This window comes from Chinchilla lanigera, unplaced genomic scaffold, assembly GCF_000276665.1.
Source record: "Chinchilla lanigera isolate Chin_1 unplaced genomic scaffold, ChiLan1.0 scaffold00051, whole genome shotgun sequence".
Taxonomy (NCBI): domain Eukaryota; kingdom Metazoa; phylum Chordata; class Mammalia; order Rodentia; family Chinchillidae; genus Chinchilla; species Chinchilla lanigera.
This window is the reverse complement of record NW_004955452.1, coordinates 17,571,565-17,588,360: the sequence shown is the minus strand read 5'-3', so window position 1 is coordinate 17,588,360 and position 16,796 is coordinate 17,571,565. Positions and strand designations below refer to the sequence as shown.

Here is a 16,796-nt window from a genome sequence, read left to right as displayed (position 1 = left end):
CCCGCCGCGCCGCCGGCGCGCAGCCCCGCACCTGGCAGAAGCTCCGGCAGTAGTTCAAAGAGGAGACCTCCGACACCTCCTGCTCTCTCAGCTCTGTCTCCAGCTGCCACAGACACGGTCGCAGGCCCGGGACCGCCGGCGCCGGGGACGCAGACCGGTGACCCCGAGCCATGGACTCAGCCTCGGCTCCGTCTCCGGCTCCCGCTACGGCGGGAGCCGCGGCCCCGGCCCCGGCAGCGGCGGCGGCGTCTCCCTTTCCGTCCGCCATCTTCCCACGGCCCAGCAGCGCGTAGGCAACCGAGCCACGTGACTCGTGCCCGCCCCGCCCCCGTCGCCCGCGCGCGGTGACGCTCTGTTGGCGACGCGGACGCCAGCCTGATCCCGTCACCCGGCGTCCGGGGCTGCTGCGCTCCTCAGCCCCCGCCGCACCCGCCCTGGCAACAGCCTAGCAACAGCTGGCGGGGGGCCGCAAGCCCCCTTCGGTTCTTCCGGGCCCGTGGAGTCAGGGAGTCGCCGAGGCACCGAGTCACGGAGTCGCAAATTCCAATAAACAGTTTAGATATAAGGGAGATGACAGCTGAGCTGCTATCTGCGGCCCGAGTGGCGCCTAAGGAGAGGCGCCTAAGGAGAAGCATCCCTGGTCGAGGGAAACTAAGAAGCACAGATTGTTAGGCCGAAGTAAAAACTAACTCCAAGGGAAATGGGCTTATGACAGAGAGAGTCTTATAAGTCAGTGGAGAAAGGATAAAAGTCGATAAGTGGCACTAAGGCTTTTTTTTCCAAAGGGAAAACTTTTTTTTCCAAGAGAAAAAAATTTCTACCTCAAACCTTTATTTTTGAAAATATTCAGAAGTAAAGCTCAGACAGATTAAAGACCTCAAAGTATGAGAGAGAAGGGGCTGGGGATTTAGCTCAGCGGCACAGCGCCTGCCTGGCAAGCGCAGTGTCCTGGAAGGGGTATGAGAGAAAAGGGGGAGGGTCCCTCGGGCACAGGAAATAGTAGGTGCAAAAGTCATGGAGCTTGTTTAAGGAAACCATGGACGTGGTGGCGCACGCCTGTAATCCCAGCACTGGGGAGGCTGAGACAGGAGGATCACTGAGTTCGAGACCATCCTGCGCTACAAAGTGAGCTCAAAGCCAACCTGAACTGCACTGTGAGACCCTGTCTCAAAAAGACAAAAACAAAAAAACAGTACCAAGGTACTGAGAGAACAGGCGTTTGCCACTATATCCTGAGTATTGCTGATTTTTAAATTTTCTTTTTTTCTTTTTGAGACAAGGTCTCAATATATAGCCCAGGGTCTTGCCTCGGACTCACAGCAGCCCTCCTGCCTCAGCTTCCCTAGTGCTGGGGTGACGTGTATGTGCCACCACACCCATTTGAGGCTGGAATTTCTGATCTGCAAGTTCCAGAACTTGATTCTTCAGTTTACCAAGTTGGTGATCAGGCAACAAGAACCCAGTTTACTAATTTACCCTGAGAGGTATAATGCCATCCTTATAGAAACAAAATTAGCAGCAGAAATTTGATTAGAGAAGAGTCAGTATAAAGGATCTCTTAAGTGAGATAAACTAGACACACGTGTAAATACCGCACTGCTTCTCTGCTATGAGAAACTGAAAGTGTGAACAAGGACCAAAATGTATAACGGATATTTGAAATAGGAAGAAAATGTTCAAATAGAGAGTGGGAAAGGGAGGGGGAAGGAAGAAAGGAAAGAAGGGAAAAGTAAAAAAATATATAAGAAGGAAAAAATGGAAACAAAGCTTTTGTAAATGGGGAGAGGGAGGGGTTGAAAAGAGGGTAGGGGAATGGGGAAAAAAATCAAGTTGTACCATGTACAGGTACAAATTCTCTATGATGACTGTGATCATTATATAAATCTAAAATGTACTGATAAAATCTGATTGGAAAAAAAGTCCCTGTAAAGGAAAAAATATCTTAAAGCACCATCATTCCCACACCTAGGCTTCTTTCATATTTTCTAGTCTCTCTTCCAGAAATCTTATAAGGTTAGGTATTAAATCCTATCAGGTTGCCGGGCATGGCAGCGCATGCCTGTAATCCCAGCACTAGGGAGGCTGAAGCAGGAGGATTGTTGTGAGTTCAAGATCAGCCTGGGCTACAAAGTGAGCACGAGGCCAACCTGAACTGCTTAGTGAGACCCTGTCTCAAAAAGACAAAAAAAAAAAATCCTGTCAGGTGTTTGTTTGTTTTGTTGAGACAGGGTCTCACTAAGGCTGCCCTTGAACTCAGAGTTGATCCTTCTGCATCAGCCTCCCAAGTGGTGGAATTACAGACTTGCACCACCACACCCAGTTTAAATCCTATCAACTTGTCCTCAGGAATTTTCTTCTAGCTCTTTTCTCTTTACCATTTCTACTTATTCATGCTTGGAGGATGGGAACATAATACCACATAATTTCTAAAAGTAGAGTTTGAGGGGTGAGAGTAGCTGCTAGGTGATAGAAGAGCATATATACTCCAGAACCTCATTTGTAATATCCTCCATGACTGTCATCATTCATTACCTCCTAACCTCTGTCATTAGAACCCCAGGAATGTTCTGTTTTTCTGCAGGAAGCTTATGGTTCTATTCTGAGAGGCTTCAATGCTATGTTTCCATGACGGGCCAGAGGCCCAAAGTCAGAGGACCTCCTCAAAAGAAATGGAAACCCCAAATCTCACAGATGCTTTCAGCCTTTCCCCTCCTGTCAGAAATTTCCTCTAAAGAATGCCTCCCTGCTCTGTGCTCTAGCAGACATTTTTTTTTTAAACAGACTCTCTTATATAGCTCAGGCTCGCCTTAAACTCACTGTTTACCCCAGGCTGGCCTCAAACTCACAGTGATCTTCTTGCCTCAGCCTCCAGAGTGCTGGGATTATAGGAATGCACCACAACAACCAGCCCTCCAGGAAATTTTATACAGTATTTGTTATACTTAGGGGAGGAGTGATTCTTTCATTATACCAACATTCCTAGATAAGTCCTAGTTCTCTCTTATGTTTGCATTCTAATTATAGGTTTATTAAAGCTGGGCATGGTGGCGCAAGCCTGTAATTCCAGCACTCGGGAGGCTGAGGCAGCAGTATCATTGCGAGTTCAAGGCCAGCCTGGGCTACAAAGTAAGTTCAAGGCCAGCCTGAACTGCATAGCAAGACCCTGTCTCAAAAAGACAAAAAAAAATTCTAGCTTTATTCAATACAATTCCTTTACACAAGGAAGTACAAACTCAACCTTATCTAAAATGCTGGGTCAAACATTGTGAAAATGGCCATACTCCCAAAACTGTTGTACAGATTCAATGCAATTCCCATTCAACTACCATTAGCACACCTCACAGATCTCGAGAAAACATGCCTTAAATTTATCTGAAACCACAAGAGACCCAGAATAGCAAAAGCAATTTTGGGCAGCAAGGGCAAGTCAGGTGGAATCACAATCCCTGACCTGAAATTATACTACAAAGCTACTGTCATAAAATCAACCTGATACTGCTAAAAAACAGACCTGAGGATCAATGGAACAGACTGGAAGAAACAGCCACAACCAAAAACACACTCAGCCACCTAATCTTTGATAGAGGGGGCAAACAAACTCACTGGAAGAACGATAACCTCTTTAATAAATGGTGCTGGAAAAATTGGCTTGCTACCTGCCAAAGACTGAAAATAGACCCAAGTCTATCACCATGCATCCAACTCAAGTAAAAATGGTTCACAGACCTCAATATTAAAACTGAAACACTAAATCTATTGGAAGAGAAAGTAGGTAAAAACCTTGAAGACATAGGGGTAGGCAGAGAGTTCATGAACAAAAACCAAAGTGCACGTGAAACACTTGAAAGAATCAACAACTGGGATCTCATCCTACTGAAACGTTTCTGCACATCTAAAGAAATCACCAGCAGAGTAAAAAGAAAACCCACAAACTTGGATAAAATTTTAGCTGACTGTCCCTCAGACAAAGGGCTTCTATTTAGGAAATATAAACAAAAAAAAAAATCAGCCCCCCCCCAAATTCAAAGACCTAATCCAAAAATGGGCAGCTGAGATGAATACACACTTCTCAGATAAGGAAATACAAATAGGAAATAAATACATGAGAAAATGTTCAACATCATTAGTCATTTGAGAAATGCAAATTAAAACAACACTGAGATTCCACCTTACCCCAGTAAGAATGGCTAGCATTAAGAAGTCAACCAATAACAAATGCTGGTGAGGCTGTGGAGAAATAGGAACCCTTCTCCACTGCTAGTGAGAATGCAGACTGGTGAAACCACTGTGGAAATCAGTTTGGAAATTCCTCAGAAAACTAGGTCTAGAGGTCTCATTCAACCCAGCTATCCCCCTGCTGGGTATTTTCCCAGAAGATCTAAAAACATCATATCACAATGATATATGTGCACCTATGTTCACTGCAGCACAATTTGTAATTGCTAAATTGTGGAAGCAACCCAAATGTCCATCTACCAAGAATTGGATAAGAAAATTGTGGTATGTTTATATAGTGGAATATTACTCAGCTATAAAGAAAGATAAACTCAAGGCTTTTATAGGTAAATGGTCACAGTTAGAGACCATATTCATAAGGGCAATAAATCAGACCTGCATGTGCAAGCACCACATTGTCTCACTAGTGTAAAACTTGAAAGAGTTAATAAAAACCCGGAGGTATGATAGACATTGTGAAATGATAAGAAAATGCTCAAGGGTAAAGGGCAACTGGGATGTGGGAAAAGAGAAGGGAAAGAAGGAGAAAGTTTGTATGTACGTATGTATAAGATAGTTAACATAGTTGTTCTACTGTCATCTATTTCTTTGCTGAAAGAAACTGTCAATGAGTCCTTGATTGTTCAATATTGCATGTCTCTATCTGTTTTCATGAGAAACCACTTTGAAGATATCAATATGTAATACAACAAGCATTGCTAATTTCCTACCACTTTGTTTGTAACTCTGTATTATCTATACTGTTCTTTTGCTATTTTGTAAAAGGCTGTCTGTCTGTTAATGTTTTCCTCCTTTGATTTTTAAAATAAAAAAGTTAGTTGATACTGTTACAAAAAAAAAAAAGAAAGAAAACAATTCAGCAACATACACACACTTTTTTTTTTTCCTCACAAGATCTTGCTTGAGATGTTGCCTACAGTGTTCTCAAACTCCTGAACTGGAATAATCCTACCACTTCAGCCTCCCAAATGCTGGGGTTATAGGTGTGCACCTCCATGCATCAGCTCCTTTCTCAAATAGAACCAAATCTTTTGCCTGCCTGTAAGTCCAACTACCTAGCCTTTTCACCTATTGCTAAGAGTACAGAGTTCTCATAACCTGCCTGAAGACAATATGTTGCTACTCTGTTCCCAAAACAGTCTAGAGTTTTCCTGCCTTTATTTCTGTTCAATTTGTCACTTCTTCTTGGAACTTCTTCTTATTCGTATTAAATGGAATTGAGGAATAAATAGTATCATCTAGTCCTGGAAGAGTGGTCTCTAGTTACACTGGCATTTCTTCAACCCCAAACCTTAATTTTTTCCTCTCTGCAGTCTTTGTACTTGCTCTTCTATGTAAAACATTCTTCACTTGTCCAACCTTTTTTCAGTCTTTGAGGTTCTTCTCTTAAGTCAATTTGATTTTTTTTTTGTCTCCTAGCCCCTTGCTTATTTTTTATCCTTGTAGAACTTTCCAGAATTGGTTATTATATATATAAGTATTCACTCATTTGAGTAATCCTCCTTTAGCCTGTAAACTTGCAGACAATGCTAACGTCCAAAATCCCTAAATTCTCAATTATTTTTCTGCTTTAATTTAGTCCTGGCTGGGTGTGGAGGTGCATACCTGTAATCCCAGCACTCAGAAGGCTGAGGCAGGAGGATCATTGCAAGTTTGAGACCAGCCTAGGCTACAAACTGAGCTCAAGGCCAGCCTGAACTGCAGAGTGAGACCCTGTCTCAAAATAACAACAACAAAAAAAAACTTAGTGCTGTCTCTCTCGAAAGAACACTGCTTCCTCCAAGTGGTACCATTTTTCTTTTTGTTGTTGCTATTACTGCTGTTGTTTTGAGATGGTATCTTGCTATGAAGTTTAAGCTGGCCTCAAATTTGAGGCACTCAGCCTCCAGAGTGTTAGAATTACAGGTGTGTGCAACAATGCCAAGTTTATCTTTTCTCTTTTGTTTATTTCATGGATTAGGCACAGGGCAGATGCCCCCACATATATGTCCTAGCTATGTCCTATTCCTTTTGTTCTAAAGAATGGCCAGCAAGCCAGCCCCATAGAATGAAAAGAAATCATTCTGAAGTTAGACGAAGACTATTCGAATCTTAAGCCTTACTGACTAGCTGGTGACCTTGACCAAGTTTTTAACTTTGCTGAATCACTGGGTTCATCCATCATGTATAATAGTTTTAATGGGCAAAAATGTTTTGCTAAATTGGCCCAAGTAGTTTATCCACACTGCCCTCTAGAGGAATTTTGTTTCTGGGACAACAGACTGAACCCCAAGAATGTTTTGAGGATCTTTCTTTTGAAGCGGGGGGATTGTTGGTTGGTTGGTTGGTTGGCTGGTTTTTTGGTTTTTTTGAGACAGAGTCTCCCTATGTAGTACAGGCTGGCCTTGAACTCACTATGTAGCCCAGACTGGCCTCGAACTCATAGCGATCCTCCTGCCTCAGCCTCCCTAGTGCTGGGATTACAGGCATGTGTCACTATGCCCAGCTGTTCTGAGGATCTTTGTGAGCTACCCACACACACTGGAGACAGAGCAGGCTCCAGATCATCCATAGGGATGGGATCCAGCATAGCGGCCAGTCGGCTACATCTAAAAAGCTCAGTGGTCCGGGAGCAGGCAGTGCAGCTGGAGAGGTGACCTGCATGAAAGATGGCCTGGCCTGCTGCTCCGCATGTAGTACATTGTTCAGAACTTGGAGTTTGATTTTTTTTTTTTTGTCTTTTTTTGAGACAGGGTCTCACTATTCAATTCAGGCTGGCCCTGAGCTCACTTTGTAGCCCAGGCTGGTCTTGAAGTCACAACGATCCTCCTCCCTCAGCCTCCCAAGTACTGGGACTACAGGTGTGCACCACCACGCCCAGCTGAGATCAACAATATTTCTGAGTCATATGTGCAGTGGAGATGATAATCAGTACTCACTTGCAGACTTGTAAGGATCAAATGAGAAAATGGAGCCATGTAAATGGTTATGATGCATGATAATTGTTCGGTAAGTGCCAATTGCTATTATTGTTGAAAATAAGGCCCTCACTCTACTATGTGACCAATGTATTCTCTAATAATAGAAAAAATGAAGTAGAACAAGACTATGGTAAAACTATTCACTTTTTGGTAGGCAGTGCACTGCTTTTCTTAAAATTTTAGAAAATCCTCCTTGATTCTGCCCATTACAGCAGGTTTAGCAGTCCTCTGCTATGTCTCCCCCAAGGCTGTTACATCAGAAGACAAAGTTTACCCTTCACTGGTGTGTTTTGTTCCACAGCCCTTTTCAGAGATCTAAAGAGTAGTGGTGTTATAAACAGCTAAATGAGGTAGGAATATAGTAGGCAATCAGACAGGGCTGTACCCTCCAGAGAGTGGTACAGAAGATGAGAATCCTTCTGGACTGTGGCTGGAGGTACAACTGAAGGTTAAAGTCACAATAGCTAGTTTTACATACTTCCCTAAAGTATGACCAGAGGCTTGAGATTACTGGTATCACCCTTTTGAGATTTCCCATTATCTCATTAGAGTAGGACAGCCTCTCCCACCTATTAAGACTAAGATTTTTTTTTTGAGACAAGGTCTCACTATGCAGTTCAGATTGGCCTTGAGCTCACGTTGTAGCCCAGGCTGGTCTCAAATTCCCAAGGATCCTCCTGCCTCAGCCTCCCGACTGCTGGGATTACAGGTATGCACCACCACACCAGCTAAAAAGACTAAGATTAGAAGACTAGAACAAGGCCAAGACTATAGATTATGGAACAAGGTTAATGATGTCACTCAAGTACCCTTGCTATCATTAGATCAATATTACCTAAGCGACTATGCTTGCCATCTTATTGGTTGATCATAATTTTGACCCACATTGTACCTGCCTTGTGATTTTGCTCTATAAAACTTCCTTTGAGAGGTGGGCTTGTTGACAACCCATTCAAGATCCCTCCTGTCTCTCAGGAACTGCTCCTATTCCCCACTCCCCATTCCCCATTCCCTTTTCTCCAATAAACTCTCCTGCTCTTAACCTCCGTTATTTCTTAGAATTCTTTGACTTCGAGGAACACAAGTGTGTTATATTTGACATCTAGCATTTCCCCTATATCAGTGGTTCCTGATAGAATTGCTTTACCTCATTCATGGAGACACAATTTAACAATTACTATACAGCAACAACTCCTTTTATGGTCATGTCTACTTAGCAATAGAAAATGAGCTTTAATTCATTTGCTCAAATAAAGCACTACAAATCAAACATACCCCTTGTCTAAGAAAAAATAGCGAGACCCTGTCTCAAAAAAAAAAAAAAAAAAAAAGCCTTAGTTCCTTTCCGTGAATATAATGTAAAGGATTTAGGAATCAGAGCTACATTTCTATCATTCTCAGTGACTGTTGGGGGTCGGCAGGGTGAGCAGCAAAGGAAACACTAACCATTACACTGGTGAGTGGAAGCATTTCAGAGCCTTGAGTTTAATTTCATTTCTCTTTTTCTTTTCTCTTTCTCTTTTTTTAAAAACAGAACAAACCAGGCATGGTGACACATGCCTGTAATCCCAGCACTTGGGAGGCTGAGGCAGGAGGATCGTTGTGAGTTCGAGACCAACCTGGGCTACAAAGTGAGCTCAAGGCAGCCTGAACTGCATAGCGAGACCCTGTCTCAAAAAGACAAAAAAATAAATAAATAAAAAAGAGAACATGATCTGAACCATAGAAATGAATATATGAGATTGCCATTCTTTGTGTAGTGACCATTGCTCTTTATTAAGGACAGTCTTTTTTGTTTGTTTCTTAAAACAGGGTCTCATAATTCAGGCTGGCCTTGAACTCACTATGTAGCCCAGGCTGAATCTGCACTCACAGCAATCCCCTTGCCTCTGCCTCTGCAGTGCTGGACTTATGGGATAGGTATACATCACTCCAATTCTGTTTCTTACAATCTGGCCCACCTTGACCTCACCTGGGTCTTAGTTTCTCCGTCTGAAAATTGAGAATGATTTGGCTCACTTCACAGGGTTGTTGCTGGCTTAAACTGGACAGTTTCCATAAGTCTCTAACAAAGTTTGTAATTTCTAGTAAGTGTTCAATAAATGTTAATGATAATTATTGACTTTCGTCTTCCCCTGAAGGCAGTGGCTACCACCAACCACATAGCACCTGCTGGTTTTGATCTCACTGCCAGATGGTGTCAAGAGCACCAGTAGGATGGGCAGAGCCCTGCCACCCCAGCCCAGCATGCCCTCCACTTGCCCAAATGTTCTGCTGTTCATCTCTAGCACCAACTGCCTAAAGTATACTTGTATTTCTGCCTGCCTTCCACTGACTTTCTACCGTAGATCAAATCCCCTTTCTATAATTTTTCTGTACAGAAGTAATCAGAAGGTTAGTATTATAATTTGATAATTTTTTTATAGAGCTGAGGACTGAACCTAGGACTTTATGCAGATTATGCAAGCCCTCTATTTCTGTCCCCAGCTGAATTTTGTAATTTGTTATATAGTTATTCCATTTGTATCTGCCAATCCACAATTTTTCATCTCCCATGAGCACAAGGCCTACGGCTGACTTTGCTCAATCTGCACACCCAGAACCCAACACTGAGTGCCTGGAACATCACAGGCACTCAAAAGATGTAATTAACTAAATTGTTTATTTTTTTTAAACTAAATTGTTTAATCTCCTGCACACATCAATTCTTTCTGTTAGAACTTAATTTTTTGGAGACAGGATCTTGCAGTAGGTTAGGTTGACCTCCAGCTCATGGTGATCCTCCTACCTCAGCCTCCTGAGTGCTGGGGTTATAGGCAAGCACCAGCATGCCCAACTAGAATTTAATTTTTAGGACTAGAGGTATAGCTCAGTGATGGACAACCTGCCTACCATAAGAGGGGCCCTTGGTTTGATCCTCAGCGGCACACAGGAAAAGAAAAGCTTAATTTTTAAGTTAATTCTATAGTTGAAAAATACTTTTTACACTTAATACAGTAGACCCTTTTTCTGGTGTTAGGGATTGATCCCAGAAGCAAGTGCTCCTGCCACTGCACTACGTGTCCTCCTACAATAGTTTTAATGGGCATTGGCAGCAAAGAGTTGAAGCTTGTGTTCTCAATAAAGCTCTAGTAGCTGATCTTTGCTGACAGAAGATAACCGTTGATCACAATGTGTGAACTTGAGTGAATGAGGAGCCCCTTAGCAGGTTAGCAAAGCCCAGTTCTATATGGTTCTGGGGATGGTTATGTAGGCCAGCAAACTAAGGAGGGAAGACCCTCCCTGGATATGGGTGGCACCAACCAACAGGCTTACAGCCTGGCTGGAATAAAAAGGGAAAAGAAGAAGGAAGTATTTCCATTTTGAAAAGCTCCAGTCTGTTTGTTTGTTTGTTTATGAGACAGGGTCTCACTATGTAGTCCAGGCTGGACTTAAACTCACTCTGTAGCCCAGGCTGGCCTTGAACTTACAACATTACTCCTGCTTCAGCCTCCCAAGTGCTGGGATTACAGGCAGGGCCACCAGATGTGGCCCCATTCAACTATTACTAACAGTTGAGTTACAAAATTCTGGTAGTTGGCTTAAAAACCTCTCCAGCAAGCATTCAGGGATTGACGAGCTCCATATAATCCAATTATCTTTTGAAGTTCAAATGTTTTGATAACTATTGCTGTGGTAAACTAATCTTGTGTGCTTTCTATTTTACTTAGAGATAAGAGTTTTATGTTTTCTAAGTAAGTAACCAACTGTGTCCACTTGAATACATTCTCTTTATTCTGATAGTTTAATTTTCTGGCCAGCATCCAATAAAGATGAGCCTCGAGCTTTCCAGTGCTTTTCCAAAACTAAACTGCTAACAGTTTACTTTGCTTTTCAGCAGATAAGAGCATTCTCATCAAACAGTGTTTTATTAATGAATTGGCATGTGTTGTTCTGAAGGCTCCCAAGTGAGACAGAACTAAAGACAGAAGAAATTACTATTCTTCCTAATCCACCCACAGTAAACAACTGAATTGAGCCCTCCAAACACGAGGCTATTAGAGGAGAAGAAGTGCTTATTTGTTGAATACCAATAGACAAAAGGGTAACCCAGGCATCAAAGATCACTCTTTTTTTGTGTGTGTGTGTCTTTTTGAGACAGGGTCTTGTCATGCAGTTCAGCCTGGCCTTGAGCTCACTTTGTACCCAGGCTGTTCTCAAACTCTCAAATATACTACTGCCTCAGCCTCCCAAGTGCTCGGATTACAGGCGTGTGCCACCAAACCCAGTGGTTTTGGTTTTTTTGAAACAGGGTTTCACTATGTAGTCCAGGCAGTTTTGAAGTGATCCTCCTGCCTCAGCCTCCTGAATGCTGGGATTAGAGGTGTGCGCCACCACACCAGTTCTAACAGTCACTCTCTGAATTGCTCTTCCTTTTCCCACCAGTCTCCTCCCTCCCTCTGGAGTGCTACCACAGACTCTTCCTGCAGGACAGACTGTTCCTGGACTAATGTCTCTGTGTACTCAGAGGAGTCACCTGAAGCCTTAAGTTCCCATCATCAGTTCTTTTTGTAAGGTTTCCAGTTCTTTGCCACATAAACAGACTAAAGTCTGGACTCCTTTCCTTACCTCTCAGGGAATAACAATGACAACTAGAACTTTCAGAAATCCTTTATGAAGGTTTAGCCTCTGTAAACTTGGTTATGAGGAGTCCACTCTGAGTCTGGTTCTCTTTGGGCACAGTGACAGAGCTCAAACCCTGGGCTTGGAGGTACAAGACAGTTGCCATGTCATCCCCAGTACCTCTAGATGAAACTGCAAGAGTTACAGTATTGCATATATTTCAGTAAACATTACCAGAGGAAGGTAGTGATGGTTTCTTTCCAGTTGGAACTTTATTGTCTTATTTTATTTTATTTTATTTTATTTTTGTCTTTTTTGAGACAGGGTCTCACTATGCAGCTCAGGCGGGCCTTGAGCTCACTTTGTAGTCCAGGCTGGTCTCGAACTCCAAACGATCCTCCTGCCTCAGCCTCCCGAGTGCTGGGATTACAGGTGTGTGCCACCACACCCAACTAAAACTTTATTGTCTTTGACAGCCAGGCATGGTGGCGCACACCTGTAATCTCAGCACTTAGGAGGCTGAGGCAGGAGGATCATTGCAAATTCAAGACCAGCCTGGGCTACAAAGTGAGCTCATGACTGGCCTGAAATGCATAGCAAGACCCTGTCTCAAAAAAAAACAATTGTATTGTCTTTAACAGGGATCTTCTCAATCCAAGGTGACCCTGTGAGCATGCTGTAGAGCAGGCCTCTTTTTAGCGGGGGATGGGGGAGATTGAGACAGGTTCTCAGTATATAGCCCAGGCTGGCCTCGAACTTTCAGCAATCCTCCTGCCTCGCTCCTGAGTGGTGGGACTACAGCCATGGGCCATGCCCAGCTGCGGCCTCTTGAACGTAACTGAGTGATCCTGAACTTTTCTGAAGAGCAAAGTACACTGTTTACCTTTCATTTCCACCCCAAATCAATGAAGACCTAGAGTAAGAAGAAAGGAGAGTGTGCATGTGTCCAAGGGTTCTTCTTAGCCTGTCTCAATGGGCAGATCCCAGGCAAAACATCACAGCCCTTTTCAGATGAAAACACTATGCTGGAAGTTCTTATTACTGGATAGACCCTGGGCTAATGAAAATGGGTCTCACAGAGCAATGAGGAGCCTTTTGTGGGGCAAACAATTGGCCTCTTTGAATCTCTCATTGGAGACTAACTAGCCATTTGAGTGAATTAGGCACACTAAGGAACAGCTAGTCCAAGAAGGGCCTCAGCTAAGGTAGTTAAGTGGACAAAGGGTTTGAAAAAGAGGAAAAAATAGTAATGTTTTCCTTATTAGTAAAAAGGAAGAAAATGCAAAAGAAACATATTTAGTATCCCATTTTGGCCCCCTTTTTTTGGCTTGTTTGTTTGTTTTGTTTGAGGCAGGGTCTGGCTATGTAATTTAGACTGACCTCCAACTCATGGCGATCCTCCTGCCCCAACGCTGGGGTTACAGGTGTGCATCACCACCTTTGGCTGTCACTGTAGAAAACTGGTCAGTGTCTTTTACAAAGAGGAACCTGGGGGTTAGAGGTGTAGCTCAGAGAAGAGAGAAAGGGGAGAGAGAGAAGGGAAAAGGAGAGAAGAGAGAGAAAGGGAAAAGATCAGAAAGAGGAGAAAGAGAAGAGGGGAGAGAGAGAGAGAGAGAGAGAGATCTGACACGAAACAAGGAAAGAAACTGAATGAACAAGACCAGACATTGCGGGCATGGTGCCACACACCTGTAATCTCTGCATTTGGGAGGCTGAGGCAGGAGGAATGCCACAAGTTTGAGGCCACCCTAGACTACACAGTGAGTTCAAGGCCAGCCTGAACTACATAGTGAGATCCTGCCTCAGAAAACCAAATGAAAAGAAAAAGAGTGGACATTGCTGTAAAGAAAAAAGGGGTGCCAAGTAGACTGATGGTCTTCAGGAAAGTGTCTCTGAAGATCAATAAAGGAAGGAGCCATTCATGGGAAGATCTAGGGGCACCACAGTCCAGGGAGGGCAAACAGGAGCAAATGTTGTGAAGTAGGATTGAGCTTGGGTTCACTGAGCAATAGAAAGAAGATAGTTCTGTTTTTCTGTGGTACCAGGGATCCAGCCCACTTTACAATTAAGCTACATCACCAGCCCTTTTATTTTTTGAGACAGGGTCCCACTAAATTGCCCAGGCTGGTTTCCAACTTGTGATTTTCCTGTCTCAGCCTCCCAAGTAGCCGGATTAGAGGTGTGTGTCACATGCCCAGCACAGAAACTATTTTGGCTTTGTAAGCGAGAAGAGCAATCTAAAATGAGTTTGGAGGGATAGGTAGGGGGTAGTCCAGGTTGGCCTTGAACCCACAGTTATCCACCTGCCTCAGGCTCCTTTTTTTTTGTTTTGTTTTCTCTTTCTGAGACAGGGTCTCGCTATGCAGTTCAGGCTGGCCTTGAGCTTACTTTGCAGCTCAGGCTGGCCTCGAACTCACAATGATCCTCCTGCCTCAGCCTCCCGAGTGCTGGGATTACAGGCATATGCCACCAGGCCCAGCGCTTTGTCAAGTTTTTGAGGCTATAAATTGTTCAGGCATCTGAAACCCTGGGGCAGAGCAGAACTGAAGAGCGTGATAATGGTTATAGAACTGAGAAGAAGATGCTATCAGAAAAGGTGGGCTCGTCAAGGACAAATAGGAGTTGAGGGATTAGCTAGTAACATTTTTTTTTTATTTTAAAGATAAAAGGAGGGAAACATTAACAGACATACAACATTTTACAACGTATCACAAGCACAATACAGACAACACAGAGTTACAAACAAAGTGGTAGGGAATTAACAATGGTGGTTGTATTACATATTGATATCTTCAAAGTGGCTTCTCGTGAAAACAGATATAAACATGCAATACTGGTCAACCAAAGACTCATTGACAGTTTCTTTCAGCATAGAAATAGAAGACAGAAGAACAACCATGTTAACTATCCTGTATATACATACATACAAAATTTCTCCTTCTTTCCCTTCTCTTTTCCCACATCCCAACATTTTTTTTTTTATCTCTTTGAGATGTCTCACTATGCAGTTCAGGCTGGCCTTGAGCTCACTTTGTAGCCCAGGCTGGCCTCAAGCTCGCAATGATCCTCCTGCCTCAGCCTCCCAAGTGCTGGTATTACAGGCGTGTGACGCCACACCCAGATTGTTAGTAACATTCTTAATGCTATTATTGGATCAGGAAACAGACTTACTCAAGCAAGCTGGTGTGTTTATAGGGCTGCAGAAAGCAGCTCCCTGCCTAGCTTCTAAGGCATACAGATCTAAAGCTATGCTCACCTTGCTGGTCCCACTCTAAGAAGAAACCTTTTAAATACTAAAAGGACACAGCACATTTCAGGTGAGCATGAAGCATATACAAGAAGCTGGGAGTGGCAAGGGGAAATAACATTCCCTCATCATGGACTGTTCAAAAGCAGAGCTTTCAGCCAGGTGTGGTGGAGCACGCCTGTAATCCCAGCATTCAGGAGCCTGAGGCAGGAGGATCATTGTGAGTTCAAGACCAGCTTGGGCTACAAAGTGAACTCAAGGCCAGTCTAAACTGCACAGGGAGAACTTGTCTCAAAAAGACCAAAAAAAAAAAAAAAAAAGCAGAGCTTTCTTCCACTCCTGTCTGAGACTCATGCATTCATTCATTTCATCGCCTCAATTACTGGTTTTCTACTTATGCTACAAATTGTTTCAGGGCTTAGGGCTACCATAGCAAATGAGACAAAGTCTTTACTCTTATGTAGCTTTCAAAGCAGGCAATAAACAAATGGCTATATAATATAAAGATAGGTAGAAAACTAAGTGGGAAAGAGGACAAAGAGTGAGTAGCCAGGCATAGTGGCACACGCCTGTAATCACAACATTTAGGGAGGCTGACGCAGGAGGATCACAAGTTCAAGCCTAGCCCAGACAATTTACCAGCTTAGTGAGACCCTGTCCCAAAGTAAAAAATTAAAAATGGGCTGGGGGCTAGGCGTGGTGGTTCACGCCTTTAATCCCAACACTCAGGAGGCTGAGGCAGGAGGATTGCTGTGAGTTCAAGGTCAGGCTGAAGTGCATAGTGAACCTCGTCTCAAAAAGACCAAAAAAAAAAATAGGGCTGGGGATATAGCTCAATGCAAAGGCCTTGGGTTCTACCCTCAGTATTTAAAAAAAAAAGGAATAGGGACATAAAATTGTTTGGGGAAAGCTTTAAGTAGGTGACGTTTGAACAAAGCTGTGAATGACACGAGAGTGTAATTACGCAAACACCAGGAGAAGATCAGTCTGGGTCCAAGCAGCAGCAGGGATCTTAAGGTGGGGTTCTTGTTGGTGAGTTCACGGGACCCCAGTGCACGGGAGCTCAATGAATGAGGGGGAGAAGGGTGAGAGATGCAACCACAGAGGTGACGCTGAGGGGTGGATGCACTGAAGTAAAACCTTTCAGGCTCTGGTGAGGGTATCACGTTTATTCTGAGTGTGACGGGTCCCAGTTGGAAACTTGCGAGGAAAGAGTAACGCAATCTCATTCACATCTTTAAAGAAACACCCTGGATGCTTGTAGAGGACAAACTGTGGAGGGTGTTACAGTTTAATATAGAAATTTCCCTCAAAGGGCTGGGGATATAGCCTAGTGGAATAAGCACCTGCCTGGTAAGCACAAGGTCCTGAGTTCAATGCCTGGTACCAAAAAAAAAATTTAATTAATTAACTAATTAATTCCCCTCAAAGCCTCATGGGCTCATAGGTGGAGCTTTGGGGAGGATCAGGCTGTGCGATGCTCATCACTGGATCAGTTCACACTGATGGTTTCTCACTGGGTGTGATGCTGCAAGGTGCAGCCTGGCGGGAAGAGGTGGGTCAGCTTGAGCACAGCCTGGAAGGTCTATATACAATGTTTAGACAGAGTCCACCAAAAAAAATGTGGACACACTCCAGGAAAAGAAAAATTTGTATAAATATTTTAATATGAGATTTATTGAGACATCATGAGATTAATACAAGTTACCTTTGGCTTCTACATTTACAAGAGGTGCTCAGACAGGCGGCCA

The 16,796-nt window shown here is 43.5% G+C and overlaps 1 protein-coding gene across 1 annotated transcript in view; it reads right to left on the bottom strand.

The window, feature by feature from the left end:
• Rlf (rearranged L-myc fusion) overlaps nucleotides 1-295 on the bottom strand; it is a 99,488-nt gene extending 99,193 nt beyond the window's left edge. Inside the window, exon 1 of the mRNA XM_005395279.2 lies at nucleotides 32-295. Within this exon, the coding sequence (XP_005395336.1) occupies nucleotides 32-268 (237 nt within the window). The 5' untranslated portion in view covers nucleotides 269-295. The remainder of the gene's footprint in view (nucleotides 1-31) is intronic.
• Between the last annotated feature and the right edge of the window lie 16,501 nt (nucleotides 296-16,796).